This window comes from Haliotis asinina, chromosome 14 (genome assembly GCF_037392515.1).
Source record: "Haliotis asinina isolate JCU_RB_2024 chromosome 14, JCU_Hal_asi_v2, whole genome shotgun sequence".
Lineage (NCBI taxonomy): Eukaryota > Metazoa > Mollusca > Gastropoda > Lepetellida > Haliotidae > Haliotis > Haliotis asinina.
In genome coordinates, this window is record NC_090293.1 from 19,803,485 (window position 1) to 19,829,355 (window position 25,871).

A 25,871-nucleotide genomic window follows, 5' to 3' on the forward strand; every position below is an offset into this window, starting at 1 on the left:
TTTCCTTTCTGCTGCTGGCAGTGAGCTAGAAAATATAGCTCCTTCTCGTTTACTTTCTTCTTGGCAATTTTCTTCTCCTCCTTGGCAATTGGTTAGGCCACAAGTTGACCTTACACTGACAACATTTAAAAAATCAGAAACTAATGAATCACAATATAAACAAGAATACCATCAATTAAAAAGTAAATACAATACCTATAAATCCTTATTCACAGATGGATCCAAGGATGGTGGGGCAGTGGCTTGTGCTACAGTCATTGGGTCTAAGACAATCTCTTCCAGATTACCGGCTGACAGCTCTATTTTCACAGCAGAAGCAAACGCTCTCTTAACCGCTCTTAAATATATTGAAAGACACCCCAAACATAAACAATATATAATCTATTCCGACTCCCTTTCTTGTCTTCAGGCGATTAAAAACATTTCTTGCAAGCATCCACTTTTAATAGAAATAATTGAATTGTATAATGATCTTGCTACTGGCCAATACGACATTGTCTTTTGTTGGTTACCCAGCCATGTAGGAATTTCAGGGAACACAATGGCCGATCGTGCCGCCAAGGCAGCACTTAACAAATCTGTGACACCACTTCTCATTCCTTATTCTGACTACAAAGCTAGTATTAGATCTTACATCCGTGACCTTATGCAAAAGAGGTGGGACACCCAAGTAGGTATAAATAAATTACATGAAATAAAACCCTATATTGGTTACACCTACTTGGGCTGTCAGTCCAGATTTCAAGAGGTCATTTTGCGACGATGTCGTATTGGCCATACCAGATATACTCATACATACCTGTTAAAAGGTGAAGATCCTCCGTTTTGTATCCCTTGTGATGAGAGAGTCACGGTCAAGCATATCCTGCTTGACTGTGTTGAATTCTCCATCACAAGGGAGAAATATTTCAATGTCAAAACCATCAAGGATCTTTTTAATAGTGTTAGTTCTCATTTACTTATTGGTTTTTTAAAAGAAATTGATTTCATGATTGAATTTTGATTAATAACTGTTGTAGATAGATATATTTTAATGATTGGTAGTGTAAATTAGCAACTGGTATTGTTAGTGGCTGTATCCTCAAAGGGGGTTAAAGTATCGTAAAATTATTGTCCTCCTGAGAGGGTACGTAAGTCCCAAAACTTTCACAGTTTAATTTCCGCTTACCCGATTTTAAACGTAGTATATTTGTTCTTTTAAAAGTTGGCTAAACATTCGTACAATCGCCAGCGGCTGAAGGGATGGTATAAATCCAACTAAGGTCCATGCAGGTAGCAAAGGTACTGTAAGACCCCATGGACCCTGGTATGGTGATCTACCTTCAGTTGTCGGCGGTCTATAGCCTGTTTTTATGTTGTATCGTCCTCTATAGTTGAATTGTTTTAGATTTCATTACTAGTTTTAAATATTTTCCTGTGATAGTCTAGTTGTTTTACTGTCCTTCGTTGACAGATTTTTTACCATTCTCTATTATGTATGACATTAATGGTTCTCGTCACGATATGGCTGAAATATTGCCGATGTGACGTTAAATGTTAACTCACTCACTCACTCATTCACAACATGCCATATCCTGAAACTCACAACATGGGGTAACTCCACATTCACAACTTACCGAAACCTGAAATTCACTCACAACATTGCGTAACACCATACTCTATAACAACATGGCATGAATCCACACTCACGCCATGCCATAACCTGTAACTGACTCACAACATGGGGTAATTCCACACTCTCTCACTGATAGAGAGTAAATGATGCATTACGGTAGATGTCGATTGGCGATGGCTATAAAGAGACGACTGTCCCATTATATTATTTTTCCAATACAAAAGAATAAAAACATCGTCGTTTAATACATTAATACAATTAATACATGCCCTATATGTCATGACTCATCACATGCTGCAAGTTCTTTACTACCTATCGTACCATGCAAAGACACCTTTGCAGTGGTACTTGTTACTTTATGACTACCATTATCCCAGTTACATCTTCAAGGAGTGGTACTTGTTACTTTATAACTACCATTATCCCAGTTACATCTTCAAGGAGTGGTACTTGTTACTTTATGGCTATCATTACCCCAGTTACATCTTCAAGGAGAGGCACTTGTTACTTTATGACTACCATTATCCCAGTTACATCTTCAAGGAGTGGCACTTGTTACTTTATGACTACCATTATCCCAGTTACATCTTCAAGGAGTACCACTTGTTACTTTATGGCTATCATTACCCCAGTTACATTTTCAAGGAGTGGCACTTGTTACTTTTTGACTACCATTATCCCAGTTACATCTTCAAGGAGTGGTACTTGTTACTTTATGGCTATCATTATTCCAGTTACACCTTCAAGATGTGGCACTTGTTACATTATGGCTATCATTACCCCAGTTACATCTTCAAGGAGAGGTACTTGTTACTTTATGACTACCATTATCCCAGTTACATCTTCAAGGAGTGGCACTTGTTACTTTATGACTACCATTATCCCAGTTACATCTTCAAGGAGTGGTACTTGCTACTTTATGACTACCATTGTCCCAGTTACATCTTCAAGGAGTGGTACTTGTTACTTTATGGCTATCATTATCCCAGTTACATCTTCAAGGAGTGGCACTTGTTACTTTATGACTACCATTATCCCAGTTACATCTTCAAGGAGTGGTACTTGTTACTTTATGACTACCATTATCCCAGTTACATCTTCAAGGAGTGGTACTTGTTACTTTATGGCTATCATTACCCCAGTTACATCTTCAAGGAGTGGTACTTGTTACTTTATGACTACCATTATCCCAGTTACATCTTCAGGGAGTGCCACTTGTTACATTATGACTACCATTATCCCAGTTACATCTTCAAGGAGTGGCACTTGTTACTTTATGGCTATCATTTTATCCCAGTTACATCTTCAAGGAGTGGCACTTGTTACTTTATGGCTATCATTATCCCAGTTACATCTTCAAGGAGCGGCACTTGTTACTTTATGGCTATCATTACCCCAGTTCCATCTTTAAGGAGTGGTATTTGTTACTTGATGGCTATCATTATCCCAGTTACATCTTCAAGGAGTGGTATTTGTTACTTTATGACTACCATTATCCCAGTTACATCTTCAAGGAGCGGCACTTGTTACTTTATGGCTATCATTACCCCAGTTACATCTTCAAGGAGTGGTATTTGTTACTTGATGGCTATCATGATCCCAGTTACATCTTCAAGGAGTGGTATTTGTTACTTTATGACTACCATTATCCCAGTTACATCTTCAAGGAGTGGCACTTGTTACTTTATGGCTATCATTACCCCAGTTACATCTTCAAGGAGTGGTATTTGTTACTTTATGACTACCATTATCCCAGTTACATCTTCAAGGAGTGGCACTTGTTACTTTATGGCTATCATTACCCCAGTTACATCTTCAAGGAAGTGATGTAATGGATACGGCATCTGGGTTTGACACCTGGGCTAGAGTGATATCCATGAACAAGTCACCTATGTTCACAGTGTCCACGCGACCCAACGGGAGCCATGCAATGTTGTCAGAAAGTGTGGGGTTACGCCATGTTGTGAGTTTCAGGTTATGGCATGTTGTGAGTGAATGTGGAGTTACCCCGTGTGGGGGGAGAGTCCGGAGTCACGCCATATTGCTAATGAGTGTAAACGCCTTGTTGTGAGAGAGTTGAAGATCATGTCATGTTGTAAGTTTGGGGTTACGGCATGTTGTGAGATAGGGCTTATTTATTTTCACAAACTTCGATTGCTTCACAATCTAACATTTACAAAGCTACAACAAATGACTTAGACAATGAGAAAGGGGTACGCTTCCCACCCGACATTTAAGATTTCAACTAGGTAACGCGCTTTCACGGAAGGATATTTTAGCTTGTTCTAAACTGACATGTCACTTACAATTAGACGGGTAACAATCTGTCAGCGCATGTGGTACACACTGATTGTACTGGAACCTTTCAAATAGTTGCACAATATCGCATATTGTCACAAGAATTTGTATTAACTGATTCTTTTGAGACCCGACGTACATGACACCACAGGTCACTTGTATTCACAGCGGGTGTTACACACTGATGTGTTTGTGTTTCTAAAATTGAAGTCTTTGTGAGAGGAAGCTTTGAAGTTAGATATAAAACTGGTTAATTTTAATCGGTTATAGGAGACTGCTTGTAGCAATTAGGATGGTGAATGTAATTGCTTGAACACTGTGGTCTGTAGACAACACACACGCGCGCGCACGCGCGTACGCACGCACAGCGAATATGGAAATACACATCAGTTCACAGAATGTTTTATTGAAACACGTCGCACGATATCAACCACAGTGCAACACGAAACTTGAAACTTTTCAGAATTTCTGACTTGATAGCAAGTGAAACTGATTGAAGTTTGAACATAATGTTCTGATCTCTGGTAGGAACTGCTTCAATGAACGGTGATGTAATTTGAATTCTCTACGACATCTGAAGTGGAAATGTAAAGGTCTGCCTAATATATCAGTCGAAACCAAACTTCAGCTGAAATATTTTCATAATGGTATATATTTATGGAAAAAGTGCTGTTGAGACAAGATGGAAATATGACAATATCAAATGACCAAAGACAAATGTGTTAATAACAATATACACTGAAGGAAAGACTGTTGTAAGACACGATAGGAACATGACCAAATGTCAGTCGGAACAAAACTAAATGTCAAATACTACCATTACAATATCAGTTTAAGGAAACATTAAAGACTTCATCAATGTGTCAATATGAACTTACGGACACAATGTTCCCCGTTTCCTGTGTGACTCAATTACTGACTCCCTGTATAGTGAGTGTGTTAATATTTAACGTCACATCGGAAGTACGTCTGTCATATCGTGAAGAGAACAACTATGATTATAAAGAATATGTATATATCATAAAACCCGTCGTCGACGACGATAAAACAACTAGGCTATCTCAGTTCGACTCATATGCTAGTTTTAGGCTCTCTCTCTGAACCAACCCAGTGACTTACCAAGTGACAATATCAACTGAAAAAAACGAAAGGCAAATATTTTCGTAACAACATACATTGAAAGAAAACCTGCTCGAAGACAACAATGTACTATAGAAAAAAATGTCAATCGGAACAAAACTAAATATCAAATATCACCTTTACAATATCAACTAAAGGTAACTCCTGAATGCATAAATATATCAATGTCAATAAATACCACTCGAAGTAAAATTATTGCCAGTTATATAAACTGAAAGAACCACTACTCTAAGGCAACACGATGGCAATATGGCGAGTATTTCCATAACTATATCAGGAAAAAGGAAACACTGTTCGTAATAAAACACTCCGTTAGAGTGACAACATGTCAGAATTGATAATTATATGGAAACAGTTTCAGGTTACCAGTGATTCACCCCGATTCTCCTACCGTTACTCACTAAGTTACGTCATCTTTTCACTTTTAGTTTTTCTTTAAAAGTCAGATTTCTTTATGTGTGTTTTACCGCAAACCCGAGCCTTTACCATGTACAACTAACTGACTATTTTATGTGTTTTTCCTATGTCGTTTAGTTGTCAATCGACTGATATTTCAGACTATTTGACATGCAGTTAGTTCAAATAAATGAAAGGTAAAAACAAGTGTGGGATCTGTTAGCAGTAAGTAACGCAGGAGGCGGTAATTTATTGTTAGTGAGTAAAGCATGCATTCATAACGCATTTACGATCATGTAATGTGTAAAGAGTATTTATTTAGTCCGTTGACAATATGGACTGTATCTATATAAATTGGGAAACAGTTTGAGTCAAAACAATCTCTCCTTTAAACGATCCTGCTTAAACTGGTCCCCAACAGGTTAGAATACAGTCACAGGTGATGAGATAATTTCATAACAAAAAACAATTTTTCAGAAAGGGTATTCCAGTGAAGAAATTACAAAGTATGCAATTTCTGAAAATTAATTACTCCATAGTTTAATTTGATTAGATGTTGTTGTATCATTTAATAATTACAGATCATAACATTTCAATCTGTTTAGCATTGACTTGGAAATCATGAATAATTCTGTTTTACAAAACTTTTGGTTTGACATTCATTATAATGTAGCTATTCTCTCAGTATTGCGTCACGGTGTGTTTTCACAGAGGTTAACTACCACTAATTACCATATGGGTTTTATAAAGTTATTTTATCTATATGTTCTTCATTGTGACTGTGGTTGCATTACACTCACCGGTGACTTCAGGGTGAGCGTTACTCTGTTGTGACTGACTGATATGTAACTCCTTCAATAAACCAGCTAGCCAGCCAGCCAACCAGCCAACCACCCAGTCCACCCAATCACACACCCACCAACCAACCATCTAAGCCCACCCAGCCACAAACCACCCATAACGTGACCTACTTTCAGACCTTGATCCCTATTCTTGTTGACTAAACGGGTTCTTGAAGTATTTATAAGGCAGAAGGTTGCAAACAGTTTGGGTCAGTCATTCAAAACAGAATCAATGAGAAGTAAGTTATACCATAAGTTTCTCTTAGGTAAACGGTGGTCATGCATCGAGAATATTTCTAAAGTAAGTCAGTCAAAGTTCTTCATAAAAGCACAAGGTGACAATGCTCGGATGTTTAAAGGTTAATGAATGTAAGTATCATGAATCAATTTCTTCTTGAAAATATCACCTTACTTTGGTCTACGTCCACGAGGTTGTCACAACACTCCTTGTCAATTACCCATTCTCAAAGTGCTTCAGTGTAGCAAAAACGATACAGTAGCTGTTACAATGGAATGATTGATGAACTTGAAAGTGTAGTGATCAGCAGCGCGTTTAATGGTTTTGTTTGAAGAAAAAAAGAAAATTTACTTCTTAAACAATGTATCAGGCAAGACATGTCACTAAGCGTGACAATTTCACACGCAAATCAAAGAACCAATATCACTGACGACAAACAGCCACATTATATTCAAGTAAAGGTTTCTGAAACAGTTGTGGTTTGTACCCGTCAACTGCAACCTCCTTCAACCATGGAGTGCAAACAACATAGATTCGCCATGCGAGTAGTTCAATAGACCAGTTGTCTGAAAAAAATCCAAAAAAGTCCAAAACTAACAGGGATTATAAGGTCTTGTAAATGTGTCAAAAAAACCTCCATAGTTAGAAGCATAAATTTTCTCGTGTAACCTTGGTCGTGCAAAGCTCCAGCAAAGGTACCTGACAGAGATTTATCAGATCCTAAAATAACACAGAACACAGTGTTTGTCATCCATATAAAAAGGTTTATAGTTACCTCCAAGTGCTTAAAACATGTTTTTGTCCTTAAATGCAGTAACCTTGATCGAAGAACATCTGAGCAGGAATTGGGTGATGCTGTATGAAATCTTGGTAAAAACACCATGTACATAAACCTTACGCATGTGAAAAGACTGAAGCTTTTGAAATATTCCTCGAAGGGAAATCTGGCTATTGAAAAGTTATTGAAATCATCCCTTTGGTCAAACAACATTGTTGGTCCTTTCTCAACATAAATCTGCATACAGGAGGCAGAATCGTCTTCTGGATTAGCCTTTTTTAGGGGTTAGGTTGATGAATGAAGGTAAGAAGGGGGTATTGGTCCAATGCTGCATAAACCAAAGATACATTGTGTACTATGAAACGTGTGTGCCGTGGAACCTGAGTGCCTTGGAACCCGAGTGACGTGGAACGTGTGTGCCGCGGAATGTGTGTGGCCTTACACATGTGAGCTAGAGCTTTGGGAATATTGGAGGGAAAGCTGGCTGTTGGAAAGGTGAAATCATCCCTTTCGTCAAACACCTTTCTTTTCTCAACAAAACTCATCATCACTCATCTCACTTGTCTCCTAGATTAGTCTGCTGTAGAGGTTAGGTTGGTAAATGAATTAGAAAGAATTGTGCATTTACAGGTAAGTAAGGCAGGATCGCAGTTATCAAGAAGAAGATAGACGTTTCCTTGTTCTCAGACATTTTTATTCACGAAGGCTAATATGGAGATCCTTAATATTCTAGAGACTCACAACACGAGGGGACAATGGTCCAATGTTGTATAAACCAAACATACATTGTGTGCCATGGAAGGTGTGTGTCGTGGAACGTGTGTGCCATGGAAGGTGGACGACGTGAAACGTGTGTCCCAACTGAAGGGCACAATGGTCAAGTGTTGTATAAACCAAACATACATTGTGTGCCATGGAAGGTTTGTGCAATGGAACGTGTGCGACGTGGAAGGTGTGTGACGTGGAAGGCTTTTGCCATGGAGCGTATGCGACGTGCAACGTTTGCGACATGAAAGGTGTTTGACGTGGGACTTGGAGGGTGTTGAACTGATGATATGTTTTATGCAAGGTGAAATGGATAGAGGTATTTTTAAACGGGTGCAAATAGCCAATACACAACATCAAACATGGAAATGCCATCTGTGTTCCAGTATACCTTTCCTCCCGAAGCACATCTCATACACCTGTTTTCCGCACTGTATTTCACCTCCCCATCTCTCACCACATCAACTGTTTAGACGCACTTTCTTCACTCCACCCTACTCATTCCAACCCCATCACCCTTCGTCTTAATCATCAACCCTATAGTTGTCAGTTTACGCGACCAACCACCATTATGAACCTAATTTCAACATTACTGGGGTTGTCAAAGGAGAGTCGGACTGCGTCTGTAGGAACGGTCAGCATCTGTAAAGAAGACATCTTTATGTTCAAGGAAGGCTGCTTCACAGTGATGGCTAAAGGTGCAATGGAAAACATTCTATCATCATCTGTCATAGGAATGGATCTCCGAAAACCAGTGATGACACAAGGTGTTTGTTAAAAGGGCAAGCATGTTCTGCCGTAGGATAGCTCCTGCCATTCACAAGATCTCTTCGATAATGAAAGCATTGTTTTGTCTGGCTCTGCACAACCATACCGGAAAATCTTATTCAGTTATTTGAAGTTATGACTGCAGTGTAGAGGGTTAAAACCAAAATAAATTATGTTTGTTAAATACAGTCGTTTTACAGCACTCTGGGGTCAAAATATCAGATTGTGATAATTTGAATTAATAATATCCAAAACTGCGTTGGTTCCCGTTTGTCACACACACATGCACACACCAATAAGGCATGTTAAAAGCTTCAAGAAGTAAAACTCACTCGAAAGTGTGGAAAGAACCAATCAGACTGAGCGGATTCCCCATCGCCCCTCGCCCAGGTTTTTATCCAGATCCTACTGCTGGTGTCCCTGAACTCGACACTCTTCGCAACACCAGTCATGTCCTTGTGGATTCGAAGTTCAACAAGATAAAGAGAGCGACGCACCCCAAACTGTTGACGAGAAGACGGTGGGAAATTTTGAGTGTGTCACTCCCGACAAGCATGCATTAGGCTTGTATAGTCTGTTATAAAATTACAGGCAAAGTGGAGATAACAGAAAACAACATGTATAGGAAAGGTACGCTACTTTATGGATAACAACTTCTTTATTATAGATGCGACGTTTGGTAGATCTTTTATACCATTGATTGTGTGAGTGAAGGAATACATCACAGAGCCGACCTATATACATGTGACAGGGATTAGATATACATGGAACAGTGATTACGTGACAATGACAATGACAATTTTTTTCAGTATGAAGGTCACATGGCCTAGAGTACAATAAATATACAAAAGAAACCGTGCACAGCGGTGTACAAAGAAAGAGTGGAGGGTTATGTACTACCAATATACTCAAATTGGCAGGTTTCGTTTCAGATAGATACTTAAAGCTAGCATCTGTTCATAGTGGGTTGATGTCAATAACTGATAATATTTAGCCCGTGATGGATTAGCATGAGAATCTGTTGGAATAATTTTCTTGCGGCTTCGAGAATAATAAGGACAAATAAGCAAAAAATGGTACTCATCCTCGATTTGTTGCAATTGTGATTAAGTAATACAACTGGATTGTATGTGCAAAATGCATTAGTAATAACAAAACAACGGATACTGGCAATAATACACTAACAAAAAATATTGGAGTAAGCCAACCGTGCCAAATGTATCATTTTATGTCAAAACATCTTGAAAAACCGCTAAGATGCATCTGATTGACCATTTGGAAAAACATGACATATCTGACAAACAACAGTCTGCATACCGGCCAGCAGATAGCTTCGAGACTGTCCTTAACTGTGTCTTGAAAGAGATCGGTGATTTTGTTGACAGCTGTAATATGTCTATGCTTGTCGTGTTCGACACATCCAGCTATCGACACAAATGACCAAGGACTATGCTTAAGATGGAGAACTGGAGCACTCTCTTTATCACATGAGATGGAACCAAACATGGCACTCTGTGATCAATGGGGAACCCGCTAGCCCGTGGCTAATAAAGATTCAGTCGTTCCAGTAAATATCCACAGTAACCCGCCTGACTGGCTAGAGAATTTTCATGGGGACAATTTGTATATACATCAATTTCTTCGGCTTGTTATAATACACTTCTAAATCATGCAAGACAATGGCCTGACATCAATGATAATCTTATTAGCGGCTGAACGTCGACAAGTTCGGGGTAGTGAATTATTTAGTGAGCTAGAAATTTTCAGGCATATGGAGTCCGATTGGCCAGCAAATGTTGGTAACAACTTCGAGCAGAGTTATGGGATGGGAAGTTTCACCCATCGAGTTTCACTGGTTCGAGTTTGTTGGCGTCTGGTTTACTTGCTGTACTTGCTGGATGAATTATTGCTCAACAAGCTTGAGTGGTCAGTGGTTAAACTGGGTGAAGACATGGCGGAGGTGCTGAAATGGCAAATAAAAAGTTTGGTGTCTGAAAGGTAGGTGCCACTCAGGTCTGTCAGAAAGGTGCACATTATAGCCGACAGGTAGGTGCACATCATGAAAGACGGGCAGGTACAACTCATGTTGGGCAGGAACGTACTACTCATGTTTGACAGGTAGGTATCACTCATGTCTGACAGACCACTTATGTCAGACAGATAGGTGCCTCTCCTATCTAACAGGTAGATGGGAGACATGTCTGACTGTTTAATGCCACCCACGTCTCACAGATAGGTATCACCTGTGGCTGACAGATAGGTGCCTTTCCTATCTGACAGGTAGATGCCACTCGTGTCGGATAGGTAAGTGTCACCCAGGTCTCACAGGTGTCACTTATGTCTGACAGATAAGTATCACTCATGTCTGGCAGGTAGCTACCGCTCATGTTTGACAGGTAAGTACCACTCATATCTGACATATAGGTGTCACTCAAGTCTCATATGTAGGTGCTTCTTATGTATGACCGATTTCTGGCAGCTATCTACCACTCATGTCTGACAGGCAAATGTCACTCATTGCCGACAGGTGCCTTTCACATCTGGCAGGCTGTGCATATCATGGCCGACAAGTAGGTACCACTCATGTCTGACAGGTAGTTGCCACATATGTTTTACAGGTAGGTGCCACTCATGTCCGACAGGTAGGGAAGAATTCTTGTCTGACAGGTAGGTACCACTCATGTCTGACAGGTTGGTACCACTCTTGTCTGACAGTTAGGTGCCACGAATACTTGACAAGTAGGTGCTACTCATGTCTGACAGGTAGGTGCACCTCGTTGACGACAGGTTCTGACAGGTAGCTACCACTAATGTCTCACACATAGATTCCACTCATGCCTAAAAGGTAGGTATAACTCATATCCTACAGATAAGTGCCACACGTCTCCGACAAGTATGTACCACTCTTGCCTGATACGTAAGTGCCACACATGTTTTACAGGTAGGTGCCTTTCATGTCAGATAGAAATGGGTCACTCATGTCTGAGAGGTAGGTATACATCATGGTCGACAGGTAGGTGCCACACATGGCACATCATCATCTACAGACGTCGAAGACTTCCTCGAAGGACATATAATGCTAACGTCAAGATTCACCTCAATCCAGGGATCTGCATCATCCAATCTTGGCTTCCAGGCGGCAGCAGATCCTCCAATGGCATTCGTTTTTGGAAAACTGAAATCGTAAACGAGACAGAGCGATCCTTGCTATATAGACATGGACAACGTTGTTTTTGACAAAAAAAATCATATTGAAATTTGAGACATTTCATCTGATATCATTTGTACATGTTATGCCTGCTTAGTGATATATTTTTCAACCAGTTTCAGAAAGTCAGGTCTCAACCATGATTGAACGGAGATCTACTTAATTAGTAGATAGATACATGGCTGCCGACACAGGGATGCGCATACACTCTTCACATAAGAAGGTGACTTTGATTTGCGAAGGTTAGATAATAAAATATGTTACATGACTCAAACGACCATGAAGATGTGAGATTGTGTTGGCACAAGACATGTCAGGGAAACGACCTTACTAGACTCCACGTAATATGAGATCTTACTATATAGATTTCATGCAGTTTCAGACCTTATTCTATAGACTAAATGTAGTGTGAGACCTTACTATGTAAATTTATACAGATTTCATGCAGTTTCAGACCTTATTCTATAGACTAAATGTAGTGTGAGACCTTACTATGTATATAGATTCCATTCCATCTATAGACCTTACTCTATAGACTATACAGTGGTAGACCTTGCTATATAGATTTCATGCACTGTGACACCTTACTATATAGACACCATGTAATGTGAGACCTCACTATATAGACTCCATATAGTGTGAGATCTTCGGATGTATATAGATTCCATGCAGTGTAAGACCTTACTCTAAAGACTCCATGTAGTGTGAGACCTTACTATATACAGTTCATGTAGTGTGAGACCTTACAATATAGATTTCATGCTGTGTGAAACCTTACTATATTGACACTCTGTAGTGTGAGATAGACCTTACTACATAGACTCCATATATAGTGTGAGACCTTATTATGTATATAAATTCCATGCAGTGTGAGGCATTATTCTATAGACTCCATGTAGTGCGAGACCTTACTGTATAGACTCCATGTAGTGTGAGACCTTACTATTTCTATAGACTCCATGCAGTGTGAAACCTTACTATATAGACTCCTTGTAGTGCCATCTTATCGCGACGTTGTGACATGTCATCACAATTCGTGTTGTGCTATCAGAATTTTCTATGAAAGCGTCAGCATATCTGGCGAAACCGCATTATCAGTGGTTCGAGTTGCGAGGGGAGACAACCCTAGATACAGCTTAGAGCTATGACGTTTAGTTTCGTATCTGAGAAAAAACATAGCGCTGCGAAAGCGATGTACGATATCGTCCGTCAGGTTTATCATTAAAATGCTCAGGTTATTCTGTTTAGAGAGGCATTTCCATCACTATGAATAACACTATTGACCTTCAAGACTTCTCTGCGTGTTTGTCAAATATTACCGAATTCTAGATCACCCACTTGCTGGTTACTTGAGGGACTCGGATGTGGGCCCCCATTGTATAGATAGAGGTATTGTCTTAGTAAGTAATCCTACTCGAGTTATAAAATTACAGAGTACCCCCTGATGTTGAAGTAACCCATGTCAGAGCCAGGAAAGGTAGGCTATTCCATTGTCCTTGCTTAACAGTTGTGTCAACCACAAAACAAAACGTTACTGCATTGACATGAAAACACATGTGGGCCCACTTATTTTTTATCCCTATACAGCAATTTGTGGGTGGCCTACATTTTAAGAAGATACATAAATCTGCATTATGTGATCGAGCTCACCTTCTAAACTGAAGTTCTTAAAGTGGACAGATTTATGGGTCCACTTATGTGTTTTTCTTCAGAGATTTTTTAGGTGGGCCCACATTTTGGAAACAAAGTAAATCTACTTTTCTTACAATTCAAATGTTACAAAAATGAATCACTCTCACAATGAAACAATAACACATTCTGAAGATTCTAAATTTTATTCATTCCAGGAACTATATCATGCATACATCCTTTAAGCACCATATGTTTGAAAAGTTACTTTATAGGCGTCATGGACATTTAGAAGAGTAACAACATGAACCCTTAACAAGAACTGATGCTAGCTATAGTCACATGAATTTGATGGAAAAATTTCAGTATTGTCATACAAAATGTATGAAGCATAACTCATGAATTGATTCACAAGGCTGAAAACAACAAACAAGATGATTAATATTATCCCTGTCAATGCATTTCATGACAGTGAAGGAAATTTATCAAATTTCACACTGAATCTGACAAGACAATTTCAGTCACCAGCACAGATGCTGATTAAATATCTTTGTAGCACTATCAGAGGTAGTTTGGTCAAATTGTTGACAGGAACTATTATACATACATGCTTTCAGTACCATATGTTGGAAATGTTAAGGTAATCTTGAACATTTTGAGGAGTAACAACCTGAACGATTTAACGAGAACTGATGCTAGCTATAGTCACTATAGCTGATGGAAACCTCTCAGTATTTTCATACAAAATGAAGCATACCTCATAAATTGATTCACAATGTGTAATATTTGGCAATAAGACGAAGCATGATTGTGAACATGGAACCATCTTTGTTGTTCCATCTAAACATGATCTCATCAAGATGAGAAGCCAGCTGTTCTTTCGGGACTCCATGCATTGTCTTGAACTTTGCTTTTGCATTGCCCCAAAATCCTTCGATTGAATTTGTGTGGGCCCCAGTTTTTTTTATCTACGTAACTATCTTTGTGTTTAACAGTGCCATGTTCATACCCTGCATTTTGTAGACAACTATATGATTTGAATTCATCTGTAATAATTTTGGTGCCAACTTCTACATGGGCAATGATTATTGGCAACAGGGTTTCAGTTGTTTTGTCATATACATTAAACAGAGGAACCTATTTACTTTGTCTGTCAATCAGACCAAAGATCCAAAAGTTTTTAATACCCTGACCCATGTTGTATTTTCTCTTTCTCCCCCATTTACTCTCATCCATTTCAACCACATGACCAACTCCATCAAGTACAACAGGGTCATCAAGGAGAGAACGAGACATTAAATCGCGGTATAGATTATACCAGTTATAGACAGTGTTCTCACACACGCTCAACATTTTCACAGCGATGTGACCTGGAATGTCATGGCAAAAAAGGTACAAGATCATTAACAATGTACCAAGTGAGGCTTTCTGTCCTTCACAGAGACTTCCAAATCTTACAGATTTACATTTCCTACATTTTGTGCAACGCCATACATGACCATCAGATTTGATCTTACTGTCTTTTTGCCATGACATGGACATGTTACATTGTTCACAGTTCATTGTAGAGGCAAGCAGGTTATTTTCTTTCATGAATTCAAAGGTCTTTTCAGTGTCATTGCATACTGCACCCATCTGAATTAAATCACAATCCATGTTGTGGCTGTGTTTCAATACATGCAATATCCGGTAAAATACTTAAATGCCTCCACAGCCAACCAGCAACTGTATGATTTAGAATGAACACCAGTGCACAGTAGTGACTCCACCCACCAGAACAATCTTCCAACAAAGGTAAGTCCATCAAATCGTCTCATCAGTAGAATTTTAAATCCTCCATGGGAAACGATTGCAAAGACATACATCATATAGGTATCCCCAAAGATACGTTGAACTGCCTCATCTTCAAATATCACATCTTGTAAAGATTCTTGAGTTGAAATATAGTTCCAGTTCACAGCAAGATTGTTCACAATATTGGTGCGGTTAAACATGGCAGTATGAGTAATGTATGATTGTTTCTTCTTTGACCGCCAAACCAGTAATTGTTTTATTCTTCCTTCCTTAGCAGGCAAGCCATATGCAACTCTCCTCGGTTCATTCAGATATCCTGAGACAAACATGTTGTCAGTCACGAATAACACACACAAAAACAAGCCCCAAATTCATCATACTTTTCATGGAAGCCACCGAGATATATGGTCAGAAAGGTCCTGATGGTATAGTCAGTAGTGTTTTTAGGTGGATACCTGAATGTTTTTCTTTTGTACCTTCGGTTTAGAATGTAATCTTCTATCTTAGTCGATATTTGTAGTAACACAAAACATCCAAATCATGTTCAGGAAAAAGTGGTTGAAATCCATAAGAATATAGATGTTCATTTACCTCTTCCTCTTGAAAATCTTCAATGGGGAAATAGTTGTCTTTGGATGCTGAATCCACAGAAGTTACAAAATTTGTCCTTGTCCTTTAAAACAAGGTAACTTCGACTTAGCCAAAACTCCGTTTCGCAAACACGAAGGCTTTTACAGCAGGTTAAATTTACACAGCATCCTCGGAACTCGTCCATGATCCATAATTATGAAGCTATTATGTCGTCGTGTAGACCTGTCTTAGTAACAAGTCGGCAGACGTAGTAAGGCAATTACCATATGACCCTTATCTATGACGTCAAAGTTCATAATCTCAAACAATGGCGTCATAGACAGCGTGAGAACCTTTCCACAAAAGGAAACAACTCATGAATATTAATGAGTCCACGGCCTAGTTTCGAGGGGTACTGCTTAGTGTCTTTTGGTATTGTTTAACTTGTTTAGGAATTATTTCATACATTGCTAGTCAATATGCCACAATTATATTGAATTTTTGAGTATTTATTTGTGAGACATAATTTATTTGATGTTTTCAAGGTACAATAGTTTCGAATGTGTGCCCACATTCGCCTGAACGAGGCAGAGGGAGAGAGTAATCTCCCTTGAACCACTGATAATGCGGTTTCGTCGCATATCTTGTCGCACTACCAAGTTGTCCTCATATGGCATGAAATAGTACTCAGTGCTGCAATAGTGCTGCACGATGTTTCAAATCAGCCTTCTAAATTAATCGAAGTTATGAGAATATACTCGGATCTATCAACGAAATGCTGAAAACTTTATTTATTTTGCTGGACTCCCTGTAGGTAGGTGCGTCAACAAGTTCAGGTTCAAGGGCGCTTGGTCAAAAACTGTCAAGGTTCATCAGCGATCGTTAGAACTTTGTTTTGATTCGAGCTTTTATCTGAGAGTATCTCAAGCTAACCACTATCAACCAGCGACACAACAAAAGTCGAAACAGTAAAAACACCAAGATAGCATGGTATCATCAATCAAATGGCGTCAGCAGATTTCCAGGAGGTCGCTTCTTCTTTGAGGATGGGACCTTTATTGGTTGAGACTATGTTAAACGGCACAGCAACGTGTGAGAATACGGAGGGTGAATGTCTCGGAAACCGCATTGTGTACATGCATACAAGTAAGCTGATTACGTCACTACAAAGTATGACTCATTGCATATCAGTATTTACCGTGTTACCATCTACAGTATGGTTCAAAATTATTGAGAATAGCTAAAGCATTTCATATTATTAAACGAGAACAAATCAGATAAAATTGAATGTATTGTGAAAGTGAACTGACCTTTTCATGTTGTGTAGGTAACAATTTAATATTTTATCAAGTCTCCTTGAGCTTCACGGCACAGTCTAAGACGGGTAGGCATACTTCCTATCAGAGAGGTTAGTGTCTCGTGAGTTATGCTGTCCCAGTATCGGACCACTTCTCTCTTCATGTCTTCAATTTTTGTCAACCCCTTTTGATTCACACATTCCTTCATCATCCCCCAAATGTTCTCTATGGGATTTAAGTCAGGACTATATGCAGGAAATGGTAATGCAGTCACATTTTTCTCCTGAAACCACTGCTTGGCATGTTTTGCGGTGTGTTTAGGATCATTATCTTGCTGCAAAATCCAGTCATTTCCATAAAACACATGTGCACTTGGAAGGAGAAAATTATCTAATATGTTAGTGTAGCGTTGACTTGTCAGATTTCCCTCAAACACACACAGCGGGGTCGTTCCTAATAAGGATATCCCTCCCCATACATGAAACTTTGGGCTGTATTTAGGTCGTTGATACAACGGTGCTGACGCAGACTTTGTCCATATTTTCACATTATTGGGATATACCCATATTGAGCTTTCATCAGTAAAAATCACATTTTCCCAGTCAAAGTTTTCATGTGCCAAACACCACTCAACACGCCTGTCTTTATGTTCTTGTTTCATGAGAGGAGAAGGAATTCTAGTCTCTTTCTCCCATCCAAGATCAATCAAATTTCTTCTAACTGTAGATTTTGATACAACTGTTGATCCCCTTTCTATCATTTCATACCTGATGTTGAAGATGCTTGCCCTTTGCTTTTTAGACGCTAAAATTCCCAGCCGGACGCGATCTGAGAAGTCCAATTTTCTGGGTCTCCCTGCTCCTTTCTGGTGCCCAAAATCATTTTCCTCTTTAAAATTCTTCCTAATCCTATACACAGTAGAAAGAGGAGTTCCTGTTCTCTCTGCCAATGTATTTACATCATCAATTCCTTGATTACACAACTCAAAAATCAACCTTCTTTTATCTTCAGCAGACATTCTTGACAGTGCTGAGGAAAATGACGTCTGCTACAAATTCAGGGGAGGTAACTCTAATTGTACTATACTCAGTAGGCCAAGATGAGTTACCTCCCTTATACCATTACTTAGTTTTAAGTATCAGTGAATCAGTTGAGGTGTTAGGATAGCTCAAAGTAAGAAGAAAAATTCTCAATAATTATGAACCAGACTATATATCAGCAGACACGCAGATGTTTCGTGTGTAAGTGTGACACTGTGTCTGCTGACATGCACATATTCCATGGCTTTGTGTGACAGCACGTGTGTCTACTTACATACAGTTGTTCCGTGTGTGAGTATCACAGAACGGCCTTTATAACAGCTCTAAACACTGCAGCATGAAAACGTCCCGTCAACTAGATAAAAAGTAAGGTAGACTCGATGTGTTCAAATTCTGTGTTTTGGAATACTGATATCAGGTCATCCCTACAAGGAATTTCAGATGTTGTTCTAATTCAAATTTAGGAGGGAAGACAATCACCTACCTGTCCCTTTCTGATGAAACGCCGAGCACTTCTTGTATTTCCATGTCAACCAAGTCTGTCAGAGAAACAGGGACAGATAAGTTACAACAAACTTCATACACTACAAAGTGGAGCATGCCCGGCACAGATTTCAGACGATATATATAGAGAGGAAATCTCACTCGAGTGTCTTTTGATGTGAAATATATCACTACGAATTGATAAAGGTACAAATATCCGAGGCTTTTCGAGGATATGTCATCCTTTATCAACGATTGATATCAGAAGGCACGAGGATGAGATTTTATGTTCTTTTATCAATGATCACTCTTCATTCGGTTTCAATGAAAAATATACATATCTGAACACGGTTCTGTCATTAGACTTACAGTGCAGTGATGCCATAGCATTTAGACGTCATCAAACTCCTGATGTCATAACATCGTCGGGGCAATGTACTGAGAGGTTGTTCGCAGTAACTGGAGAGCATCGCCCAAACGCAATAACGATGAACAATAGCGTGTGCCTGCACATGGACTCGAGAACTGTGACGAGTGATCGTATTTCGATTGTTGTCTTGTCTTTGTCCAGTAACCGGCGTGTGTTGTATATTTGTGTTGAGTGGTATATGGGCCTAAAGACCTTACAGTACAAAATCTATTGTCAGAACGAAAATATGCATGTTTTATAAGTTATATGCTTCTTCGGAAGGTATACGGTCTGAAAAGTTTCACAATTAGACTCATGGCGAGGAACAGTATTCCCTCTGGATCAGTTGCCCCTTTTAAACTATATACTTTAACACGGCTAGTAATTCTTTAGTTCACTGCGCAAATGAGAGAGAACAGAAAATATCTTTGTCGAGTAAACAGAGGATACAAAACGACCTTCCGTGCAATATCATTTTATTAAACGAGTTAATGATTTGGTATCAAACGCGCGAAAGCGAGTTTGATACTAAATCTTTAACGAGTTTAATAAAAATGGTATTTCACGGGAGTGAGTTTAGTATTCTGTTTATTACTCGCCAACATAAATTGACAGAAACTGCGGCGAATTTGCTTACACTGTGAGGACTCTCAGCTTTCCGCGAGTCAAGCCTGGTTTAGTATATTTGCGAAAGCGACGTTAGCATTGTGACGTCACAACTTTGCACCATTTTGATGTTATTTCAGGGGTATTACACTAGTGTAATACTGCCGTAAAAAAATACACTGCAGTATCTTCAACGGACGAGTAATAAATGTTGTTATTATACATACAGTGAAACATAACCGAGTACATAAAAATCATATGTTGCACACGTGTAATAAACCCTAAAACGAATTTCACTGGTCACTTATCCGACCATGACCCCTTTGGAATGTGGAACTACTTTTTTTCATTCATAACTTTTTACTACAAATTTACTACGAATGTTTAGTCTCGCTACTACGAGCACAAAACAATGAAATCAATTACAAAACGTTACAAACAAACAATTTTTCACACACCATGTTAAATGACATGAGATTTCTAGAAAAGGTAAAAATAAACTCGGCTCGATAACGAAAAGTGGAGCACATGTCACGACCGGGTGACAAACGGCTGACAAATCACAGTGCCCGCAAACGTTTGATCCAGAAGTTGCAAGACAAAAACGTAGCTCCAACGTAAATCATGCAAGTGTCTGGGCATAAAAATGTACAGAGTGTGAACAATTTCTGATGCATCACACTGCGGAAGTGGGAAATCTGTTGTCATCGACCGGAAATCAGCCTACCATTTTTTCATCCTCGCGTCGCGCGTCTTCAATCGTTCCGTCGTCGACAGTTTGTCCTAAATAAATCTAACATTCCAATGCATGTCGTGCACAAACACAAGCAAAGCCTTGTCAAGTGATGTTGTTCACACTATCTTCGGAGGTCCAATATACGTTGGGACATTCCACATCAAAATTGACAAGTCTTCTATGGCAGTGAGTGAGACCGAGTCGTTCCAAACCGCCGCCGTGCAGCTCGCTCTCCTCAGAGTGACTCTTCTGACGACGAACAACTTTCCCATTAATAATGTTTCCAGTTATATAATTCTTACAGTTACAAAAGTTGATAACGATTAAATTTCAATTCAAAACGTGTAGTCAATATGTCTCGCTCTTTTCTTAGTAGAATTACACAGGGAGTTTACGTCCATAGTGCCGTATCACTGTATTCTTACGCGACCTTGGCCTTTACGTCAAGCGACAACAGCTGTTTTCGTTTTACGTGGAGTTGTTTAGAATTAAAAAGCTAGATACAAATGGATAATAAAGAAATTAACACACGAGCGAGTGTGTCATATTGTTTTTACGAAACCCGTGTCAGAAAAATCCATATTTGTAAACAATATGACACACTCTCTCGTATATTAATCTCTATTTATTATTCAAAACCTTAAGTATTCTTCAGTGAATGATCTTGTTTTTTCGTGTGTTAATGTAAACAAATTTAGACCATCAGTAGCAAGATTCCGATTTTCATCGTACGATTTTGATTCTGATTGAAAGAAGCAGATAAAATAGTTAAAAAGAAGATAGAATACGTACTTTGTAATTTAAATGAAATTGAAGATGAATATCCCTTTCTTAACATCTGTCCATCCTATAATTCAATACGTTGTAAATTATCACTGTGCATCCAAGTATCAAATTTCTCTACTACTTACGGAAGCATACAATGGAAGCGTATTAGGGCCACTGTGAAAATTATTTTTGGTGTCACGATCTCCTACGTACTATCTTCTAAGTAGGACTTAGGCGATAGTAAATGCAACGTAGGAGATACTAAGTAGGACATACTATCTACCACGTATGCCACGTATCCTTTTAAAGGTTCCGATTATGACGTATTATGTTTGGTTACGCAGGACGGTAGATAGTAGAAATGCACGTCAATGCATATTTATGACACTAACGCAGTGTTTCTACACAGTGTTATTGTGTGTGTGTGTGTGTGTGTGTGTGTGTGTGTGTGTGTGTGTGTGTGTGTGTGTGTGTTACGTTTTGGTGACGTGGACCTTGATTTAATTGCAGTTATGGGTATTCTCTCTCTCGCTCTCGCTCTCACACATACACATACGCACTCACGCACTCACGCACTCACGCACTCACGCACGCACACACACAGAGGAAGTGGGGGTAGTTTTCGACATGAAATTCTCGTTATGACACGTCTTCCGAAAGTTTTGCTTGTCTTCACATGAGGCTATGTTGGATAAGATATAACGCTCGTTTGTGGTCTGCTTTTTCGTAATTGTTTACATGGTGACTTGACTCGGGTCGAAAAGTGTTGAATGCGGCGTAAAGCAATATGGCAAAATGGCAAAAAGAGTGTCAGTATAGTTGTTTGTGGAAGTTTAAGGATATAAGTAGATTGCCACCGATAGACACGTCAGTGCACGTAGACTAGGAGTGATGTGAAACGACCTCTGAAATATACAGCGCATAATAGAAAAATGTGACAAAGTGAACTAACTGCAACGCGTAACAATAGGGCAATCTGAACGCGAGGCAGTAAAGTACAACAGTCGGTCCAACACATGAAAGTAATATGCAATAATTACACTACCCATCAATAGTCTAGACTCACCTAAAACACCCACTGTATATGTACATGGTTACAACGAAGATGAATTTCTCCACCAACTTGGGGGAAACAACTGCAAACCTTATGCATATTAATTGCACGAGGATGATTCATCAAACTGTTGAAAAGCATGTACAAATATTGTGCATGTGAACTGTTGCGTCTTGGTGTAAAGCTTTTTATAAGAATTTGCCATTTTTCACCGAGTTTAATCATTTGTTGAAAGCATGGCAATAATCTTGTCAACGTTACGAAGGAAATGGTTTCCGTGTGTGGGGGAAGTAAGTTCACTATTTCAGATTAATGTATATTAACATATATCGAGCATCTCCTACAGTAGATAGCGTCCCACGTGGGTGATAGCAAGTCCCACGTCCGACGAAGGAGATAGCAAGTCCCACGTGGGTGATAGCAAGTCCCACGTGGGAGATAGCAAGTCCCACGTCCCGTGTAGGAGATAGCAAGTCCCACATAGGACATAGCAAGTCCCACGTCCCACGTAGGAGATAGCAAGTCCCACGTGGGTGATAGCAAGTCCCACGTGGGTGATAGCAAAGTCCCACGTCCCACGTAGGAGATAGCAAGTCCCACGTCCCACGTAGGAGATAGCAAGTCCCACGTCCGACGAAGGACATAGCAAGTCCCACGTGGGAGATAGCAAGTCCCACGTCCCGCGTAGAAGATAGCAAGTCCCACGTGGGTGATAGCAAGTCCCACGTGGGAGATAGCAAGTCCCACGTCCCGCCTAGGGGAGATAGCAAGTCCCACGTAGGACATAGCAAGTCCCACGTGGGTGATAGCAAGTCCCACGTGGATGATTGCAAGTCCCACGTCCCACGTAGGAGATAGCAAGTCCCACGTATAGGTATTTGCTCTAAACAACTTTGCTGAACGATCAAAGGCTCCGACACTTTTGGCATGACTTCACACTGTATTGACATCACTATGGCATTCTGGTCTGATCCTCGTTATTAAACGTATTAACCAACGTCACAATGTATGCCACTTGTCGTCGCCTCGTACATTCCCTACAGTAAACTACTCGCAGCAGCTGCTTCACTGGGCTATCGTCACTGGTGGAAACACTATGTTGTGTTACTTGACTGAAAGTGCACCTCAGTGCGACTCATTAATTATCAAAGGAATACACGGCTATGTTAAAACATGGATCAAAACATACGTAGGTAGTAGAAATTCGACGTATATACAACATGTATTGCCGCATATGATTTACGTTCATCAGTGATTAAAAATTATTTAGAGAAGATATTTATTTAACCCGGACGTAAACCGTAATCAAACTGTCTATATTTTTGATAACGTGCATCTAATACATGGGGAAAGACGCGTTAACAGCGCAGCGTGTCGGTTTGCCGTCTAGACGATTGTTAATTTAGTTCACCAACACTGTCGGGATCTTTTTTTTCAATTTGTTTTCTGCACTAGATTAGGCGGCATTAAGGTTAGAAAGTTACCCGCGAAGGTCCTGGAGTAGAACAGGCCTTCAGCAACCCATGCTTGTCATAAAAGGCGACTGTGCTTGTCGTAAGAGGCGACTAACGGGATCGGGTGTTCAGGCTCGCTGACTTTGGTTGACACATGTCGTCGGTTCCCAATTGCGCAAATCGATGTTCATGTTGTTGATCATAAAATTTGGCATCTTACAAAGGAACTACGGTTCACTAAACCATCATGTATCATGTAATAAAGAGCATATAAAAAGCACTTTTGTAGTTTACCAAAAACAATTCAGGGCACATTTATTCATGCCCTTTACTGTACACATGTGGAAATTAGACGCGTTTTAAACGTTATTACCGAATTCCCGTTGTAATAATTTCAGTTGAAGTAAACATAACTGCGGATTCTGTATATACCTTAAACATGATCATGATCGTCCTGTTTACATCCAGTCGTCGTCGCATAAAGAAGAAATCTGTACACTCCTTATTGTCAGAAATAGTAAAGATCAATGTGTTTACTCGCAAAATCTCATGAAGGCAGGAAGTAGGGTCTTGTGATAGATTCTCACCTGGTGTCTTGTAGTAGACGTAACCCGGCCCATTGACAAGTAACCAGGGTCGAGGGTGTGCCAGAGGACAGATGCAGTCCTGGGTGCCCTGGTTGTAGAACACGTTACTGATACCAACGCGGTTACAGAAAGACAGGCACTTCAGCAGACTTATGGCAGTGGAACTCTCTCTTATTCCAGCGTTGACCTTCTTCCCCTGATAATTGCTGTCTGAAGACTGAAAGTCATGCAATGAGCATTTAGTGTCAGCTAGGCTCACCCCGGCTGATATGAACATACAGACGGCAGCTGTCCACACTGTCCAGTATCGGTCAAACATGACTGTAGGAAGTTTTGTGAGGTTAAATATTAACTCAGTCACTGTAGGTAGTTTCAGCTGACACGTCGACGGGACGTTACTCTGGCTACTACAGTGATGTGCCTACAGATTGCTGTCAGCCACTTCCACTGGTCAGGAGAAACGTGTAGGTTCTGATTGGACAAACATATTCAGACACCTACCCAGCTGTAAGTCACAGGCACTAAGTATCTCCCCCGAAGAAAACATGTAGGTTCTAATTGGACAGGCATTTTTAGATATCTACCCGGCAGTCAATCACAGGCACTAAATAATAAATATATGTTCTGATTGGACAGGTACCCAGTCTCATAATGAGCTTGCAGTAGGACAGGTATATAACTGTGTTCTTCTGATTGGTTTTTTAACGATGACTTGATTTGGTCTATTGATTACTTGCTGTGCATTCCCTGTCACGTTCATTGGCGACTAACAATGCAGAAATTCCAACGCTGCAAACAAATACCAAAGCACTGCCACATCACTCCCAGCCTGACGGGTAGGAGTTTGTCTTTCGTCGCACATTTGACTTTAACACCTTTTGGAATTCCCTGTGTGAAAGGCCTGGTGTCAGGTTTTGCTGGGTATTTTTCACGAGGAAACATGTGTGCATGCATACTGTCACCCACACAGACCTCTAAGAAACCTTAAAGTATTTGATGTCATGGAATGTGATAGGGTATGTATTAACACAAAATATATCTGTACCAGAAGATCCTGTCATCGAAGGGCACCCGTGGCGAGCCACCTCCACGTGGTGGGTGCTGGGTAACGCCAAGAGCTCGCCGACACCCCCGTTGTGGACCCGGGGGGATATTTGGTTCACCAACCCGTTTGCCGTGGGTTGCGGCCCTGTGTCGGTGGAGGACGGGAGTCTGGGGGTTGAGGGCATTGGGAGCCTGTAATCGTGTTCCCTTTGCTCAACACACTCCTTTGACCCTTACTTCACCTAGACGGGTGGTTGAATGGGCCCGGTTCAACCAATCGGCTGGTCATGTCGAGCCCTGTGCATTATCTGTATTTGCACGACTTATATTTTTAAACCGTATTGTTAAATT

The 25,871-nt window shown here is 40.0% G+C and overlaps 1 protein-coding gene across 1 annotated transcript; it reads right to left on the reverse strand.

Annotated features, from left to right (window-relative positions):
- Positions 1-7,979: 7,979 nt before the first annotated feature.
- LOC137261915 (uncharacterized) lies at positions 7,980-24,887 on the reverse strand. The gene is made up of 5 exons (XM_067799733.1): positions 24,477-24,887; positions 18,864-18,918; positions 11,937-12,015; positions 9,173-9,343; positions 7,980-8,714 (listed from the first exon to the last, which is right to left on the reverse strand). The coding sequence occupies exons 1-5, from the start codon at positions 24,793-24,795 to the stop codon at positions 8,619-8,621; spliced, it is 720 nt and encodes a 239-aa protein (XP_067655834.1). The 5' UTR covers positions 24,796-24,887; the 3' UTR covers positions 7,980-8,618.
- Positions 24,888-25,871: the final 984 nt, after the last annotated feature.